This window comes from Haliotis rubra, unplaced genomic scaffold, assembly GCF_003918875.1.
Source record: "Haliotis rubra isolate DU_JTF1 unplaced genomic scaffold, ASM391887v1 Scf13, whole genome shotgun sequence".
NCBI classification, from domain to species: domain Eukaryota; kingdom Metazoa; phylum Mollusca; class Gastropoda; order Lepetellida; family Haliotidae; genus Haliotis; species Haliotis rubra.
Window position 1 is genome coordinate 4,192,736 of NW_025765225.1, and position 17,265 is coordinate 4,210,000.

The following is a 17,265-nucleotide window of genomic DNA, read 5'->3' on the forward strand; positions in this document are numbered from 1 at the left end:
GTTAGTATGTGCCAAGCTACCTGTACTTGTAAGAAGCCACTTAATGGATAGGTTCGGCAGCCTGGTGATTTTGTTGAAATTGATGGTATAGAAGGTTGCTCATAACATCAATCACTGGATTGTATGGTCTGTTAATGGTGGTCATTATCTTGTTGAATTAATATTGCTAAATGTTGCTTTAAACAACAAAAAAAATATCATTTGCAGTATTGCTGGTGTAACATGTTTCTCTAAATTTGCCATGGAATAATAAGATTGCAAATTACCTGCTTTCTGAAAATGAGACTGAAAACAAAATACCTTGATTTGCCAATTACATATTTTTATCTTAAGTCATGCCTTAAAGAATAAATACTTTCAAGCAAAACATTATCTGCATTGAACTGTTCTATTTTGCAAATTTGAAGAGAAAGACATTCTACTTCTGGACATTTAGAACCTAGACCACAATCTTTAAGTATGAGGTGATAATTCCTACATGTCAGAGGTATCAACATGAACACTACCACCTTGTATTTATTTCCGTAATTCTGGCCAAATTCCAACCTCTAGCCAGCCATGTGTTTCCAATACTGATGCCTGAGGGTGAGAAGCAGTTGGTGAAGGTTGCTGAGAGCGCATGGTACATAATATCTTCAGTCTTTAGGGAATCAGTATTTCAGTTTGAAGTAAGTTTGATTTATGATCATTATCTGTCCAGATGGGGCTGCTATTGATTGTTGTCGGGATAATAGTTTCCATTTGGTATCTTCTTACACACTCAAATCAATGGACATGGTGAAACAGTTTTCTTTTACATTGCCTTGAACATTAATATATAGAATTTTGGGATTTCAACATAAATAAGGCAATATTTATGGCAGAATTAAGATAAGACTTCCAGGCATATCCCCCCTAAATTTTAATGAAGAAGGAAAAAGATATATATTCAGGTTATATGATTTGACTAGAAGGGGGGGATACAGGTGGAAGTCTTTCCGGCTGATCATTAATGTGACTAAAGAGGTGGTAGGGTAGCCTAGTGGTTAAAGTGTTGGCTTGTCATGCCAAAGACCTGCGTTCGATTCCCCACATGGTTACAATGTGTGAAGCCCATTTCTGGTGTCCCCTTCCGTGATATTGCTGGAATATTGCTAAAAGCGGTGTAAAACCATACCCGCCGTGATATTGCTGGAATTTTGCTAAAAGCGGCGTAAAACCATACCCGCCGTGATATTGCTGGAATATTGCTAAAAGCGGCGTAAAACCATACCCGCCGTGATATTGCTGGAATATTGCTAAAAGCGGTGTAAAACCATACCCGCCGTGATATTGCTGGAATATTGCTAAAAGCGGCGTAAAACCATACCCGCCGTGATATTGCTGGAATATTGCTGAAAGCGGCGTAAAACCATACCCGCCGTGATATTGCTGGAATATTGCTAAAAGCGGCGTAAAACTAAACTCAGTCAGTCAGTCAGTAAAACCATACTCAATCACTTACTCACTAATGTGACTAAAATGAAAACCAAGTGGCATTGGTGTGTTTACATCGTTTTCATATTCATCAGAACCTGACACTATTTGGATAACAGATTTTTCAATTCTAGTTTACATCATAAGAATCTTCAAGATTTAGTCAAGTATGTGTTCAAAACAATGATTTCATCATGGTTAAGGATGAGAAGTGATGTGATGCCTTGGACATGCTCTAGTAAAATCAGATGCAACAAATTTCTGTTTATGATGCATTTATGAACACACCACATGTCCAATAATTAATAAATGTGTGAATTTCTGGCAATGTCTTCAATAGAAATTGGTTGCCATGGATATGCAATTTTAGCTGCCTCTGAGTCATAAAGTAGCAACAATACAGCCAAAAGAAAATCAATAATTCACTCGAAGCTTGTTTTTGAAAGATTAACAAATGTAGAATAGAACAGAGTTTTTAAAAAATAAGCTAAAACAAATACATAATACGGAACAAATCCGCGGGACATTTAATTAATTTCAGTAATATTTCCCTGTCAGCTGACTGGAGAGTGGGAATGTGATACTGAAACTAGTTGAAGGGAATTTAATTGGTAAACATGGAAGAGGTCGTTGTGGTGCTGCTGATCATTTATTGATGTCACCACTGTTAATAACCAGAGTGAAAAATTTATACAATACACACAATGTAAGCTTTCATTTTGAATTTTAAAAAATACATTTTTAAAATGTAAGTATTAGCTTACAACTTACCATGTAGTCAATGTACATGTATCATTTAGTAGGGGGGTTATACGATTTGTATTACATGGTAACGTCACCTGTCTTACGTGTCTGTTCTTACTATATGTCGTTCTAGTACAGCATTGACAATTCAACTGTAGAAATTTTGAAGGATCTGAATAGTCCTTTGTAGCAAGCTTAAAGCTTTCTACACAATACTGAGCACTTTTGTGCCAGATTGTTCTGTAGAAAAAAAACCTAACTCCGGCCCTGATTAAGCAATGTGACCTGAATATGTGGGCGTTAATGGCATCCATGTTATTATATCCCAGTTCCAGGCTGAGAGTCGGGTCAGTCAGGGAGTAGTGACTCACCCTATTTCAAACTAGGAAATAGCAGCATCGAGTGTCACAGAGACAGTGGTGGTTGAAATCTGCCCGCCATTCCTCTACATGACAACAGCACCTTAATGGGCGCTCATTTTGAATTTTGAATCAGTTTGAATATTGAGGGTTAATATGGAGGAGATGGATGGATATAAGGTTTGATGTTGCATGCATCTCGTTTCTTAATTTCTCTTGCCTCACTGTCTATTTAATTGACCTTGAGTAAGAATAAAAGTGCTGTCATTGTTTTATGGGCTACGACAATTGAAGGTTAAATCATTAAATCACGATATACGTATGATTGTTTTATTATTTTTATAATTTTGAGTCCATTTATGTGATAAAATTAGTGTTATTTGCATTGAGGAACTGTGTTTTTCTGTTTGATAATGGATGATGTGTTTGTTTGAACATGTAAAGACTTGTGCAATTGTCATGACAGTGTGGTTTTGTTTGAAAAGACATTACATTTATATATTAATGTCTTATGTGGTTAAGAGTCTTTCAAGGATAGTTTGAGCTTGGTGGAAATTCTGTAGGGAATAAGTTGTACTAAACAATGCATCAGTGAATACCAGCTTTTAGTTGTATCAGCAGTTTAATGGCTTGTCATCACCTTCACTGCAGTTGACAATACAAGGAAACGTTCTGTAAAGTAATGTATTGTGAAAGACACTTTATGATCATGATGATTCCATGGATGAATTCGTTTCGAGGTCATTACTGGGGCGGCGGTGGCCAATGGTGTTCAAACTTTTTTAATCAGCTGTAGAGACATTTCACATAATATACATTTCAACATTTGCTAAAGACTGCAACTTTTGACTGAAGATTATCGGTTGGCTCCAAAGCAATGATGAGTAGTATGTATTAATAAATTTATCTTTTATTTTGTGGACCTTTAACAACATTGACAAATGTTAACTTGGACCTTGTCAACAAACATTTTACCTGTCAAGCCCCATAAACATTATACATTTCTCTTTGTTAATCACATCTTACAACCATTGTAACTGTTTATGAGCACTTGTTCAGTCACATCACTCTGTCGGTCAGTGGAAGGTTTTCGTTTTTTACCTGGGTCAAGTGGACCGGGCAGGTCATGTTTATTTTGACTGGCATTGCATGTCCTCACATTGATGTCCATTGTCTGTGGGAAGGGAACTCAATGGTTCTCAGGGGCAGGCTGGGTCAAACTGTCAAGCCCTGGGGGCAGGCTGGGTCAAACTGACGAGCCCTGGGGTCAGGCCTGTTCACACCTGTGGTACCATTGGGGCTGGCCAGTTTGTTCTACAAATGTTACATGTCTCTCACAGCTTGGTGATCCAAAGGGAATTATTGTGAAACTAAATTATGAATAAAGAGGAGGGATTATGTTGTTGTTAGTCTCTAGACAAGTATTTGCGGATTTCATACGGAAGTATTCACAAAGTCACAAGTAAGGTGTTCTTTCTTCTTGTGTTTATTTTAAGAATCAGTTAGGATCCCCTGTGACATGTTTTCAGTAAACATGGAGACCAAAACCGTTCTTCTAAAGACTATTCAAGATTCCTTGTGGTCGTCGTTACTTTGTAATGTGTGATGCTCTACAAGTTGCATTGTTTCTGTGCAGCGTCTGTGCAATGGTGCAAGACACTACTCATTCTGAGTTCCAAATTTGACTTGTTTAGTTTTGGATGTTAGTTTTCTGAAATAGACAGCATTTTGTATGTCAATGATTAATAAACATTTAAATAGATATTGACATGATTGGACTATACAATATTAGCTGGACAGTTAGATTTTAAGACCGTCCTTATTTATCATCTGAAAGAGCATTAGATATGAACATGAGGTTTGAAATGACGCTTAATGCTTGTAAACTATTACTGTTAGATGACCTGTAATAGTAGGTTTCATTGGATATACAGCTCTGATCATGTTGAGGATATACAGCTGAGGATATACAGCTCTGATCATGTTGAGGATACACAGCTGAGGATATACAGCTCTGATCATGTTGAAGATATACAGCTCTGATCATGTTGAGGATATACAGCTCTGATCATGTTGAGGATATACAGCTCTGATCATGTTGAGGACTGGTGACAATGTGTTGCATGATGACAATTGCAAATATAGACTGCTGGTTGAAAACAAAATTGCAACATATGTAACCAACTCTATTACCAAATATGGACATGAAAAAATGTTCATTCTAACTATCAAAACTGTGTCTATTCATTTGAGTTGCAATATATTACTTAAATTTGATTGAAAGGTAAAGTAATTTAAAACTGCCATGGAGAGAGTGCATATGCTTTTCAAAAGCATCACAGTATGGTGTGGACATGGTTAGAATCTGTGTTTATGTGTGGCATATTGATATGTCTGTAGATACCAGAATACTGGAACTGTAGCTCAAGGGTATTTGAGGATGCTTCATCACTCAATACATCCCACACTTCATCGTCATGCCAGAAGTGCATGCGATGTGGCAGGGAGCTATCGTGTCATCCTGATACTCAACAAAACTGGTTGATAAAGATCCGTAGTCATCAAGCACTAGAAACACCTATAGGTGTGACTGACTGTTTAAGGAGAAGGAAAACAAAGGCTTCTTGACAAGTCTATGCAAAGTCACTGCATCAAAGAGAAGCGAACTTTTGACCGGGAAGAGACTGAACCCAGTCAAATTATTGCCATCAATATCGACTGGAACCCTATGGTTCAAGCAAGCTTGTCAGATGTGCATAATGAAACCATTGTCCTCTGAGACTAATCAATGATGCATTCTCAGTCATTGACACAAATTCTAATCGAAGGGATTTAGTTGTGTGCACATTTGGCTAATACCAAGAGAAAACTATGAAGGTGTTATTGCACGTTGCAGCATGCTTTCCTGCTTGTGTGATGAGAGTATGTGTGCATTGGGATCTTGTGTGTGTATTTACTCATGTGTGCGCATGATTGATACTTTGCCCCAGCACTACACATTTGCCAGGTCTGTGGAACCTGAAGGAGAACGCCATATGGCTGGTTATAATTGAGTGATTCAGCTCTCCAAGTTGCATTGAGATGGGTCCTGAAAAAACAATTGTTGACAACTAATGTTCACCTCCAGATCTTCTTTCTAAGCATGGCTCACAGATGGGGCAGTCACTTTCTCATCAGGAGGTCATAAAAGTTGTTTTCTTCTTCGTCTCAAAGCAGAAGTTTCATTCAGTTAATCTTGTTTTGCTACCTGGGAATGGCATGATTGGTTTACAATAACATCAGGATTTGTTAAATCTGAGGTTTCTGAAATACCATCTGAATTACTATAAATCTAAGCACTGCTCAGTCTAAGTAAACTTAGGCTCAGTATTATTCGCTACACTGCTATACTGAGTCTAACAAAACCTTGTTTCATTTAATGTGCATACCCCCTTGTAATACAAACCAATAATAGTGATTTGAAGATTGTTGCTAGGTAAAGTTATGAGGATTCGCATTTATTTTCACTTTATTTGATTTACTTTTTTGTTTAAAGTGAAATTCATCGGTACGTTTTCACTGCAAACAGACTATAATACAAATGAACATAGTTTAAACATTCCTACTGATAGGTATACTGTAATCTCTTTTGACGTGTATTGATAAATTATGAGATATCATAAATGTATGAAATTGAAAGAAAGTTCTTAGTAAGATGAGGCATGTCTTTATGAAAGTTTCATTTCCTGTGTGCATGCAAGTTCTGTAATATTAATGGTGCTATATGTTTTATATCCCTGTTATATCCCCATGCATTCACATTTACCTCATTGTCTTGTTCATCAAGACAATGCACACAGTCCATAGAGGAAATTGCACCTGTATTGGATAAGGATCAGATTATTGTAGTGGGTATATTGCATGTTATCTACTCATCAGCTGGAGACCAAACAGACAAAAACCATGGAGGGACACATGATTTAGCATGATTTCTTATTGATTAACCATGAAAGCAGTTTCCATGACAATAGTGTGTGAAATTCAATATTGTTGTTGTCGGAATAATATATGTTTAAATTGGCATTTGCTAATTCTTCAGATTGGGTTGGCTGCAAAGGGATACTGAAAAGAAATATATCAAGGCACATTATTAATGAATTGTTTCACTCTTATAACAAAAGGAAATATGTTTTGGGGTAACCTGCCTGACCCATCACACTGTTTATCACACTGTAAGTAGCTGGAAGGGCAAATGAAGGGAATGAGTCATGTCTATAAAATTTCTGTTGATTTGTTTGATATAAAAATACATACTCAGTGTTGATGAAACAACAGAAGGAGATTCTCATCCATACCAATGTCCCCACTAATTTGAAGGCCTCAGCAGCAGAATTCATGCAATTGCAACAGTTGCACAGTCTCAAGGTCATTGCCAGTCAGTACTCGGCCATGCTGGCTCTGAGAGAAGGAATTAGCCTCAAGCTGTCATGAGTAATACTTAAGATGCGATATAAGATTTATACCATCTTAATTCAGTGATACTGCAAAATATAACTTTCAACTCCTGTGTTTGCAATGTGTTATTAATGGGATTGAAATAGAAAGCATGATATATAATGGACAAAACATTGCTACAATATATTCTGATGATTGAAGAAAAAAACTAGGTTAATATTTAGCATGTTTAAAATATGACAAGCACACTGATTCTGCTGACCTACGCAATGTACTCATGTTTGAGGTAGATGTGTGTGGTACACAAAAAACCCATGTGCATCCAGTGCAGTTTCCATATATGCGAGATACTGCCAGCGATGTAGATAGACTCACTGTTGGTTTTGCATACTTAGTAAATAGGAGATTGTAGGAGAGTATGTACACAACTGAAACATGATTAGACGGTACTAGGAGAAGAAAGTTCTGAAGTCGTCAATTATTTGCCAGAATGTATGTTTTGGAGGAGCTGACAGAGGGTGTAAAAACATGTGAATGTATGGGAGACATGGCTTACTGTTGGTGTATAAACATGGGGCTACTACTGTTATTTGTTGGCAAGTCATGGGACTACCTAGTCAGGATTTATGAGGACATTTCTGTCATTTTGCATGTTTACAAACACTTCTGTTGCTTACCAACAACCTGTCTACTCTCACAAGGTAGACATGTCTGTACTGAAGTTCTGCGGCATCTCAGTGTTGGATGATGACATGCATTTATTGTAAAAACATTCCATAACAGAACAGAGCATACCATAGATGTTTCAGTACCATACCAGTAGTTTAGGTATTCACTTTAGCAGTAACCGTTGGTGTCTTCCCACATAGGGCTGAGATTAGACTAATGCTTAGTCTCTGAATATATACAGTTCTGATAAAAACAAATAGCTCCATTTAAATTGAAAAGGAGCCCCAGTGAGCTTATAGATTCAGAACCGGAACTTGAGGAAATCTAGACTTGCTCCATCTAGAGCTTTGTAGTGCAGAAAGGATTGGGCTGAAGAAATAAAATAAAAACGATAATAAAAATAGTGCTAATTTTTGAGCCTAGAATCCAACGCAATGCTGTTCTCTGGCGTTACATTATTACCCTGACGGAATTGTACTTTCAAAGCAGGTACTAAGAGCTTCGCGTGACCGTATAGGTCTGTAGATCCGCTTCTCAGGTACCCATTTTAAACAGCTGGGTGGACTGAGTGCAATGTGGACGAAGTGCCTTGCCCAGGGACACAACACAGTATGAGACCCAGGTCACAAATTTTGGTGTCTCCACCAGGATTCGAACCGGGCCTTTGGCGTGAGAGGCCAGCATGCTAACCACTACACCACTGTGCTCCACATGTTCACTTGTGGTTCAGGGACTGTGAGACAGACTAGGCTGAGATGAAATACTGTTCAATGAATATTACATTCATCTCACTCACTATTGAGAACATTCTGGATATGGGAATTGCCTCTTTGGCAAGATAGGTCACATATATATGACAGCTTTTACCTTGATTTATATGTGTCCATTGATATGAAAATTAAATTAAAAGATGAAAATATGTATTGAAACGAAATCAGTTCTAGGTCATATTTTCTGATCAATGTGATCAAAGGTTTTGAACACCTGTCATTCAACTAAATATTAACATGTGAAATGAATACACTGTATTATCAACCGTATGATCAATTTTGTATTATCAACTGGCATGGAATATGTAGACACAGCTTCCTATAATATATAGCATGAGGTATGGGACAGGGAAGATACCACAGGCTAGGCTGTATGCATGTAAACAACTACACCAAGACATATGAAGATGTATATGACAGAAGATAATACAGACATAACTACTATCAGTGAATAGCTAGAGTGGAGAGCGGTGTGTCCAGTGTTAATGGGTATTATCAGAGTGGCAGGTTGATAGTCTGGGTCAAGACAAGCCAAGCTCGAATGCAGTGAGAGCCACAGATAATTGGCACTTGGAGAAACCTGCAAGTGGACAACTCCTCTGTCTTGACCTCTCACTGAACTTACTGTAGGTGGAGTTGTCTGCCCTTGTTTCTTTATGAATTCAGCTACAGTTATCATATCTTACCTTATCATTGATAAAAATATTGTACCTGTTGACTGTACCTGTTTCTTTTTGGATTGAATCAATTCAACGTCGATTAATGTTTTGAATATACAGAAGTAAAAAAAAGCCATTGCCTAAGAATGAATCAAGGGGTCTATATTATGCTGAAATGGGCTTGTCAGTTTAAGGTTCTGGTGAGATGAATGTGTAATAAAGTATTTATTATTGTCTATGGTCTTCAACCCACCTGTTGTGGAGTTTTCCATGAAGGAGAACTGTCTTCATTTCAGGTATAATTACATTCTGCCCAGGTGGTTTTGGTTTACAAAGTTCCAATGTAAGAACTAATTGGTAGGTCTTACACTTATCATTAACAGTAAATATAATTCTGGTTGCTAGGAAACCAGTGCCTAACACACAGCTTCTGGAAGTCAAATGTTACCATAGGTAATTTGTGCACAAGTGGAAGAGCTTCGATAAATACATCGCACCAGCTTCTGTTGGTTATGTCTTCCAGCAATGTCAGAATGTTAAAATAAACAGTAAATACCTCAAGGCTGATCAGATTTACACATTTATGAATATGTTATGTGTTGAGACTTGCAAGAGTGGAAGTCAAACATGTGTTCCCAAGGCCCTCATTTTGTGGGCCAGTAGTTTACGGTTCTCTGTGATGTTGAAGTTCCAAATTTGGTTTTAATTTACAAATTTGGTTTGAATTTAGAAGTTTTTTGATGAATATAATCGTGTATCCACACTTTGTGGTGAGATTATGGTTAATATGAGAAATACAAATCAGTAACCTGCAACTAAGATGACAAACACTTTTGCATATTTATATCAGTTTTCTTTTGTACATGTTTTTTCCTGAATGAATAGTTGTGGCTTAGGGAATGGAGGATACAGGGGAGCAGAATGTTTTCACTCCAACTGTGTCATGTTTAGACTAAAAAGATGTAAGATTTAGATTCTTCCATTCTGGATGTAACAAATAATCTGTCCCTGATTGGTTAAAGGAAAGATAACAAAAATGTATTTGTTGCAGTGGATATTCCAGCCCCCATAAACATTGCTGTTGATTGAATAATCTGTCATAGGTCTTTGAATGGCATTTAGAAGTGATACACATCAGGAAGAGAATGTTTATGGAAGTCGACAAGTGTTGGCAATTATGGCAAAACCATCCCATGTTTTTAGTTTTATACAGGTAAAACGTTTAAAACTTAATTCCACCTCAAGTCTTCATCTGTAAGTAAGGGTAATTATTCATTTATTTCCATTTCACAGTCATTAAAAGCACTTTGAGTGTTAATATTTGAGAGTTTTGCTATCGCATCTATGTGATTCAACACATTAACTGGACTCGTGTATCTTCGGATGTAGATAGTGAGATGAATGGGAAAGATGCAGGGGTGCTGACCCATGATGTGAGGAGATGAGCCCTCATTCACCCTCACGAGGCTGCTGGTATGTAGGAGTGCTGAAACAGGCAGCTGACCCATGATGCAGGGGTGCTGACCCATGTCTGAAAGTACTGTATGTACTGCCAGGATGCTGACCCCACACCAGAGACTGACCCTGCAGGGGTGCTGACCCTCACCTGTGGAGGGTAACCCATGATGGAAGATGCCAGATGTTATTCCCTTCATGGGTGACCCAAAGGTGATGAGTTAGGGAATGATGTAGGATTGGGAGGAAGGTATGGACTCACTGGTAAGAAAGAGTGTGCATGTACCTGGAAGGGTCCACTATGAAGATGTCACCTGTATTAAGTAGGGTGGTGTGTTTCATGGGAGGTATGTAGGGAATGACTAGATTATATGTTCCAAATTTGTGGAAGGGTTCAAGATGTTCGGTACCGGTGAGCAGTTGAAGGGTATATGAAATGCAATGTGTGAGATAGCAGTTAAGTGCATAAGATCATAAGAGAAATTCATATCTACAATGTTTTGGTTTATATTGTTATATATTGATCTTGACGTTTTGTTTTCTGGTGTCCCCCGCCGTGATATTGCTGAAATTGGCGTAAAACCACACTCACTCACTCTTGACATTTGAGGCGTTTGTTTGAATCATTGTTGCTTTTCCTCCAGTAAACTGCTCTAATACAACTTCATTTCTTCAGAAGGAAAAGGGGCGGCGGGGTAGCCTAGTGGTTAAAGCGTTCGGTCGTCACGCTGAACACCTCGGTTTGATTCCCCACATGGGTACAATGTGTGAAGCCCATATCTGGTGTGCCCCGCCGCGATATTGCTGGAATATTGCTAAAAGCGATGTAAAACTAAACTCACTCACTCACTCATTCAGAAGGAAAATATTGTATGGCTGTTGAAAAACATAAATAAAGCACAATGTTTTCTCTCTCCTGTACGTTTCTCAACTCTTTCCTGTTCTCTTTCAAAATGCTGTGTATCCAGCCTTCTTATGAAAGTCCCGTCTCTAATCCCTTTCCCCTCAGCATGCTCCGAGCTCCAACTTTTCACACCCTGCCCCACCCCACCAGTTCCACATCAGAGACGGAACTAATTACAAAGAACCCCAGCAGATTCAATCCAAGAGACAATGACAAAGCCACATGCTGTTTCCAGATTGGTAAACCAGATGCTAATTTATGTTCAAGCAAATGTATCTGTTTTAAATAGCTCTAGACAAAGATGGGAGCATTTAACAGCATGGATGTAAAGTTATGTAACATAATATTGTGTGTGTTGGGGAAACCCGATATCTCCAAGTAGGCTCTTCTTTGTCACTTCTTGAGGGATTCTGTGAACTTGGTTCTTTATCAGGTCGAAGCATTAGGCCATGTGTGTTAGGAGCTTGTGGATGTGGGCACTGCAACGAGTTTAGAGAACCATTTGGATGTTATGTGAGGGGGGCATGGGTGTCTTCTATGGAAGGTCGAATGTGATGTTGGCATGTCACTTGGTATTGTCACGAGTATGAGTGAATGACATTATCATTTAGAAGGTGGTGATATGCTACATATTTTGACAAATGAATATGTGAAAGTCCATGAATGCCATATCTATCCAGATGTCTTCTTACTAAATGCAACAGGGTACAAAGGTTGTCAACCATTACACAATGACTGACACAGATTCCTAAAGGTTGGTTGTTTTGTTTGGTAACATTTTGGATGTTTTGTTGATTACAATTTTTGTTTTGGGTGAATAACATATTCGGTTAATGATAATTACAAGAGGAGTGCATCTAGTTTTCTTTCTTCAAAAGGCAACATGACAAAGTATTTTGATTATTATTCATCACGTTTCAATTTGAGCAGAGGTCATGGATTTTATCTCCAAATGGGTCACATGTTGTGCAGTTACACTATTACGCATTTCCTTTAACAAAGACTGTTTAGAGTTATGTGAAACAGGAAATTAACATGCATATTGAACTTGGGTCTGTATTGTGTGTTTCCTGAAGTTGCCACATCACTTATAAATCTGTAAATGCCATCCCCTTATTGCTGTGTTCCTGAGTGTCTGGTTACATTGGCTGATGTCATGGAGTAGACCAGACCTAGCCAGCACTGTAGCCAGCACTGCAGGGACCTACCAGGGCAACACTAGTCACTGGCAGGAGAAATGCTTACATGTAGTATTTGCAAGTGCTTGACATATTGTTGACTCACTCTTCATGTGTTTTCCCTTCATCTTTGATTGCTGGTGAGTCGCTATGATTCTTTTGAAGAATTCTGAATTTTGATCAATCTTGTCAGGTTATTTATTTTCTTCCAAGTTATGTAGGATTTCAAATCTGTTATTGATGATAAAAAACTAATACAGACATGAAGATGATTGTTGTGACTGAGTAGAATTGTCAACATAAAAAAGTCTTTTCTCAAACAGGTAAACTTTTAAGAATATTGAATGTATTGAACTAAGAATCTTGCATTTTGATGCTTTCTGGTTATTTAATTTTTTTGAAGGTTGATAATTGGTGAAGCAGGTGCTGATTATGTCCTGAAATAAGTTGGTCATATTTAGAAATGAGTTTGTTATCAGACAGTGTTATCAAGTGTGAGATATAAGCATTTATCACATGATAAGTAACTAATGTTGCATCATATTACTTCAGTTGATAACATTTTTAAGAAACTAAACGTTTATCTAAGAAGTAACTGATAATTCCAAGTGCTGAAGTGACTTGTAAGAAGTTTGTAGAGGTTGGTCAAAACTGTTGATATTTTCCATTGGTAATACACGCAAGAGGCCTAGCACATTACGCAAGGGAAAGGTAAGAGGCTTAAGAGCTATGTGAGATAATCACAGCAAATCTCCTGCCTACAGACACACTCAGCCAGAGAATGTTTATTTCTGACAGGCATTTCACAAGGTGAAACTGCAAACACTTCTCCTACACCGCATGACACTTTGGAGAAATGCGACACTTTTTGTCATTCTGTCTAAAACGGAAGGGCATACAACTCTCCCGCCATTGCTGGAATTGTACGTTCTTGTATGAGGGCGGGGATGGCTAATTTCAAATTCTCACAATGATGACAATTTGAATTATGCAAGACGTATTACTTTTTTATGTTTGTTAACAATTGAAGTGCTAATTCAAGTTATTTGCTTTTTTTATTATTTGATCACTGAATTGCATGTTTTATCCCAAAAATGAAAATGTTTTAAATTTTGAACAACTGTTTTGATGAACTTTAGGAGAGAATTTTTATGTAGAAACTCAACAGTTAGCAATTTTTAATTGTTGTTTTCTTAATTGGGAAAACATTGTAGGACAAAAAATGGAAAATATCTCTTCCAACAACTGACGCAACTGATTTTTGATACTGTCATATAAATTTGGTCATTTCTGCTTCATATCAGGACAACACTGATCTGGCCTCAGTAAATATGTAGGCAGACTTATTGAATTTTGTGTTTAATTTTGGAATTGTGTTTACAGAAGTGACACACTGGTTTTGTAAAGTCTGTTTATACTAATGAAGATATGACCTTCTTCAAATACCTGGAGCTTCTCTTTCATAATATGTTCATAGAAGAATGGAGAATGTTGGATTTTGTTCATGTCTGTTTCTCTTGATGGAGAAATATGTTATTGAATTCTGTTAGCAGTGGTTATATTTCATGAAAAGGTTATTGAGATATATTTTCCTAGAAAATTGTTCATGATGAGAAAATTAGATGCAGCTAGTTTGAGACATTTTCATAGAATATTCAGGATCAAATATCCAAAAATGTTTTGGTCTCCATTTGAATTCTGTGGTGTCGCCCGCCGTGATATTGCTGGAATATTGCTAAAAGTGGTGTATTACTAAACTTACTCATTTGAATTCTGTGCTCTCACTGTCCTGTTCATAGAAACAGATGGGAAAAGATATTTACACAATTGCTACAGTGGGTTTTGTTTATTGGTAACCGGGGCGGTGGGGTAGCCTAATGGTTAAAGCGTTGGCTCATCACGCCGAAGACCCGAGTTCGAATCCCCACATGGGCACAATGTGTGAAGCCCATTTCTGGTGTCCCCTGTCGTGATGTTGCTGGAATATTGCTAAAAGCGGCGTAAAACCAAACTCAGTCAGTCAGTCAGTTATTGGTAACCAGGGGCGGTGGGGTAGCCTAGTGGTTACATGGGGTAGCCTAGTGGTTACAGCGTTCGCTCGTCACGCCAAAGATCCCGGTTTTGATTCCCTACATGGGTACAATGTGTGAAGCCCATTTCTGGTGTCCCCACTGTGATATTGCTGGAATATTGCTAAAAGCGGCGTAAAGCCAAACTCACTCACTCACTGTTCCATGGTTGGATTTATCCAGGTAGATAAAACATTAGCTCATTAAGAGCAGGGTTATCTTCCCCATTATTTAATGATGTAGGTAAAAATGGTATCAAACTCTTTCAATCATTTATTGTAAACCTGTTGTGATGTTGATTGTGTTGTTGACATAGACATCTGGTGTAATTTGTGACTGGTTGCTTACTTGAGTCCTTTATGTTTCAGAGCATATTGACAGAGGCATATGACCAAAGAGAGGTTGTGGACTTGGTAGTGGAGCGTGGTCAAAGCTACCTTCGACAGCACTCAAATATTGTCTTGGAGGTGGACCTGGATAATCTGGTCTATCTGTGGGATACATTCAGTGACAAACTGAACAAACTCAGCTCTCACTCCTCCCTGTTACAAGGTGGGAATCCTAGCGCGCTCAGAGGCGATCACTCGTGTCAGAGGCTGAAGACATTGAGAGAAGGCTTTTTCGGGATAAGCTCTGCCCAAACAAGCCAAATTACAGAGATGTGGATGTTTGTTACTTTCCTGATCGGCCCAGATCTGAGGGATTAACACGTCTGAGGTTGTCCCCACGGTTCCTGGATGGTGTCAAATATGGGTCAAGGTCAGTAGGGTCAAGGTCAGCAGGAGCTGAAGTGTTGGTGGAGAGAGGGAAGGAGAATATCCCACCCTCTCCGGGATACTGCAGGAATCATGACCATCATGAGACTGATTTAAACTCAGGGTCTCATAATATTGAGCTAATATCAAAGGTTTTAGGGAGCAGTAATCAAAAGCGAGTCATGGAGCCCTTGCAGCAAGTGGAACTTGCCAAGGGTGGTGTTTTCGAGATCCATGTGGTCACTCCAGAAAAGAACGGAAAGGATAGTCTCTTGGATACTTTTGCAGAGTTGGATTTACCGACAGAAGCAAAACGGCGGAAGATGAACGGGGGATACTCCTAGCAGTATGAGCAGTCGCTCTGTGTCCCCGTCTGCATTCGACTGGTGGGATGAGAGTCGTAGCAGCACCCCAGGTGGCTCTCCGGCCCCACACTCACTGGTTGAGTTCAAACGCAAGTACCGCAAGGATGAACTGTGGAAGGCTATCGAGTCACATTACCAGTACTTGATGGGGAAAGAGATCATTGAGACATGCAGAGTAAGTAGGACAATAAATAAATAAATAAATGCACCATTTATAGCTTTAATATTATTTTGTATGGGTACTGGGATGTCATTCACAAAACATAAATAAGAATAAGGCATCTGCAGGCAGATTCAGAAATATTCACATTAAATAGACTCAGAAACCTGATTTCTGTCCGAGTGGTTTCGATGTCATGGGCTAAGAACCAATACAATTGAATGCTGTCTTATGCTCTAGAACTCTTAGGGATGGTAGGGTCGCCTAATGGTTAAAGCGTCTGCTCATTACGCTGAAGACCCGGGTTTGAATAAGTCAAATGAGCACAATATGTGAAGCCCGTTTCTAGTGTTTTCCCTGCTGTGATGTTTCTGGAATATTTGTAAAAGCAGCATAAAACCCTACTCACTCACTCTGGCACTTTTACTCCAACTCGACGTACCAGGTTTGTTAGTGCCTTACCATACCAGTACCCAAAGTGTCACTTCAGGCTTTTACACACTTTTAGCTGAGATACTATCATGTGACTGGAATACTGTTCAAAGTGATATTAAACACATCTCGACCCATGAAGATCAGGGTTAGAATTGATCGTCAGTTACCCATGCTTGTTATAAGAGGTGACTAACATGTCATCGTATCCCAATTGCGTAGATCGATGCTCATGCTGTTGATCACTGGATTGTCTGGTCCAGACTATTATTTACAGAGCCGCCACCATATGGCTGGAATATTGCTGAGTGCGGCATAAAACTAAATCGCACTCATTCGGTCACTCATGTCCATGTCATACTATAACAATCTGCATATATTATCAATATTAAACATAAGTTCATCAATACAATTGTTCACTCATTCACTTTTTGTAATAAGATTTAAGACTGATTGTTCCCTCAACAATGCTTTTTTGAATGTTTGATGATATTGAATGTATTGCTATCTGTTTCAACAGTCCACTGAGAGTGACCTGTCCCTGGATGATGAAGATTTCGCGGGTAATCCCAACGTTTCGTTTGCTGAGTTTCTTCAGCAGTATCGAGAACTCACGGAATGGCTGAATCAGATACATCTCGTTACCAAGAGAAACTACATGTGTCTTTCGGAGAAGTATCTGAACCAGGTGAGTTGTCACCCTTTGCTACTCAGGCAAAGTCATTTTGTATTTTTGAAGTAATGACACTTCCATTAGGTTTGGGATTACAGTACTGTCCTCGATTATGACAAGCAATATATATGATATATGTTCCTTGCTTAAAAGTATTAATTTTCAAGGGGCGTTGGGGTAACCT

At 38.5% G+C, this 17,265-nt stretch overlaps 1 protein-coding gene across 3 annotated transcripts in view; it reads left to right on the forward strand.

The window, feature by feature from the left end:
* The window catches only part of LOC124267195 (nuclear migration protein unc-83-like), a 131,735-nt gene that overhangs the window by 50,969 nt on the left and 63,501 nt on the right, over positions 1-17,265 (forward strand). For 2 of the 3 annotated variants that reach the window (XM_046702110.1, XM_046702109.1), the window contains 2 exons: positions 15,065-15,991; positions 16,929-17,096. In XM_046702110.1, coding sequence (XP_046558066.1) covers positions 15,800-15,991; positions 16,929-17,096 — 360 coding nt within the window. In that variant the 5' untranslated portion in view covers positions 15,065-15,799. Of the gene's footprint in view, positions 1-12,636; positions 12,768-15,064; positions 15,992-16,928; positions 17,097-17,265 lie in introns of those variants that run through there. The other variant, XM_046702111.1, reaches the window with a different exon arrangement.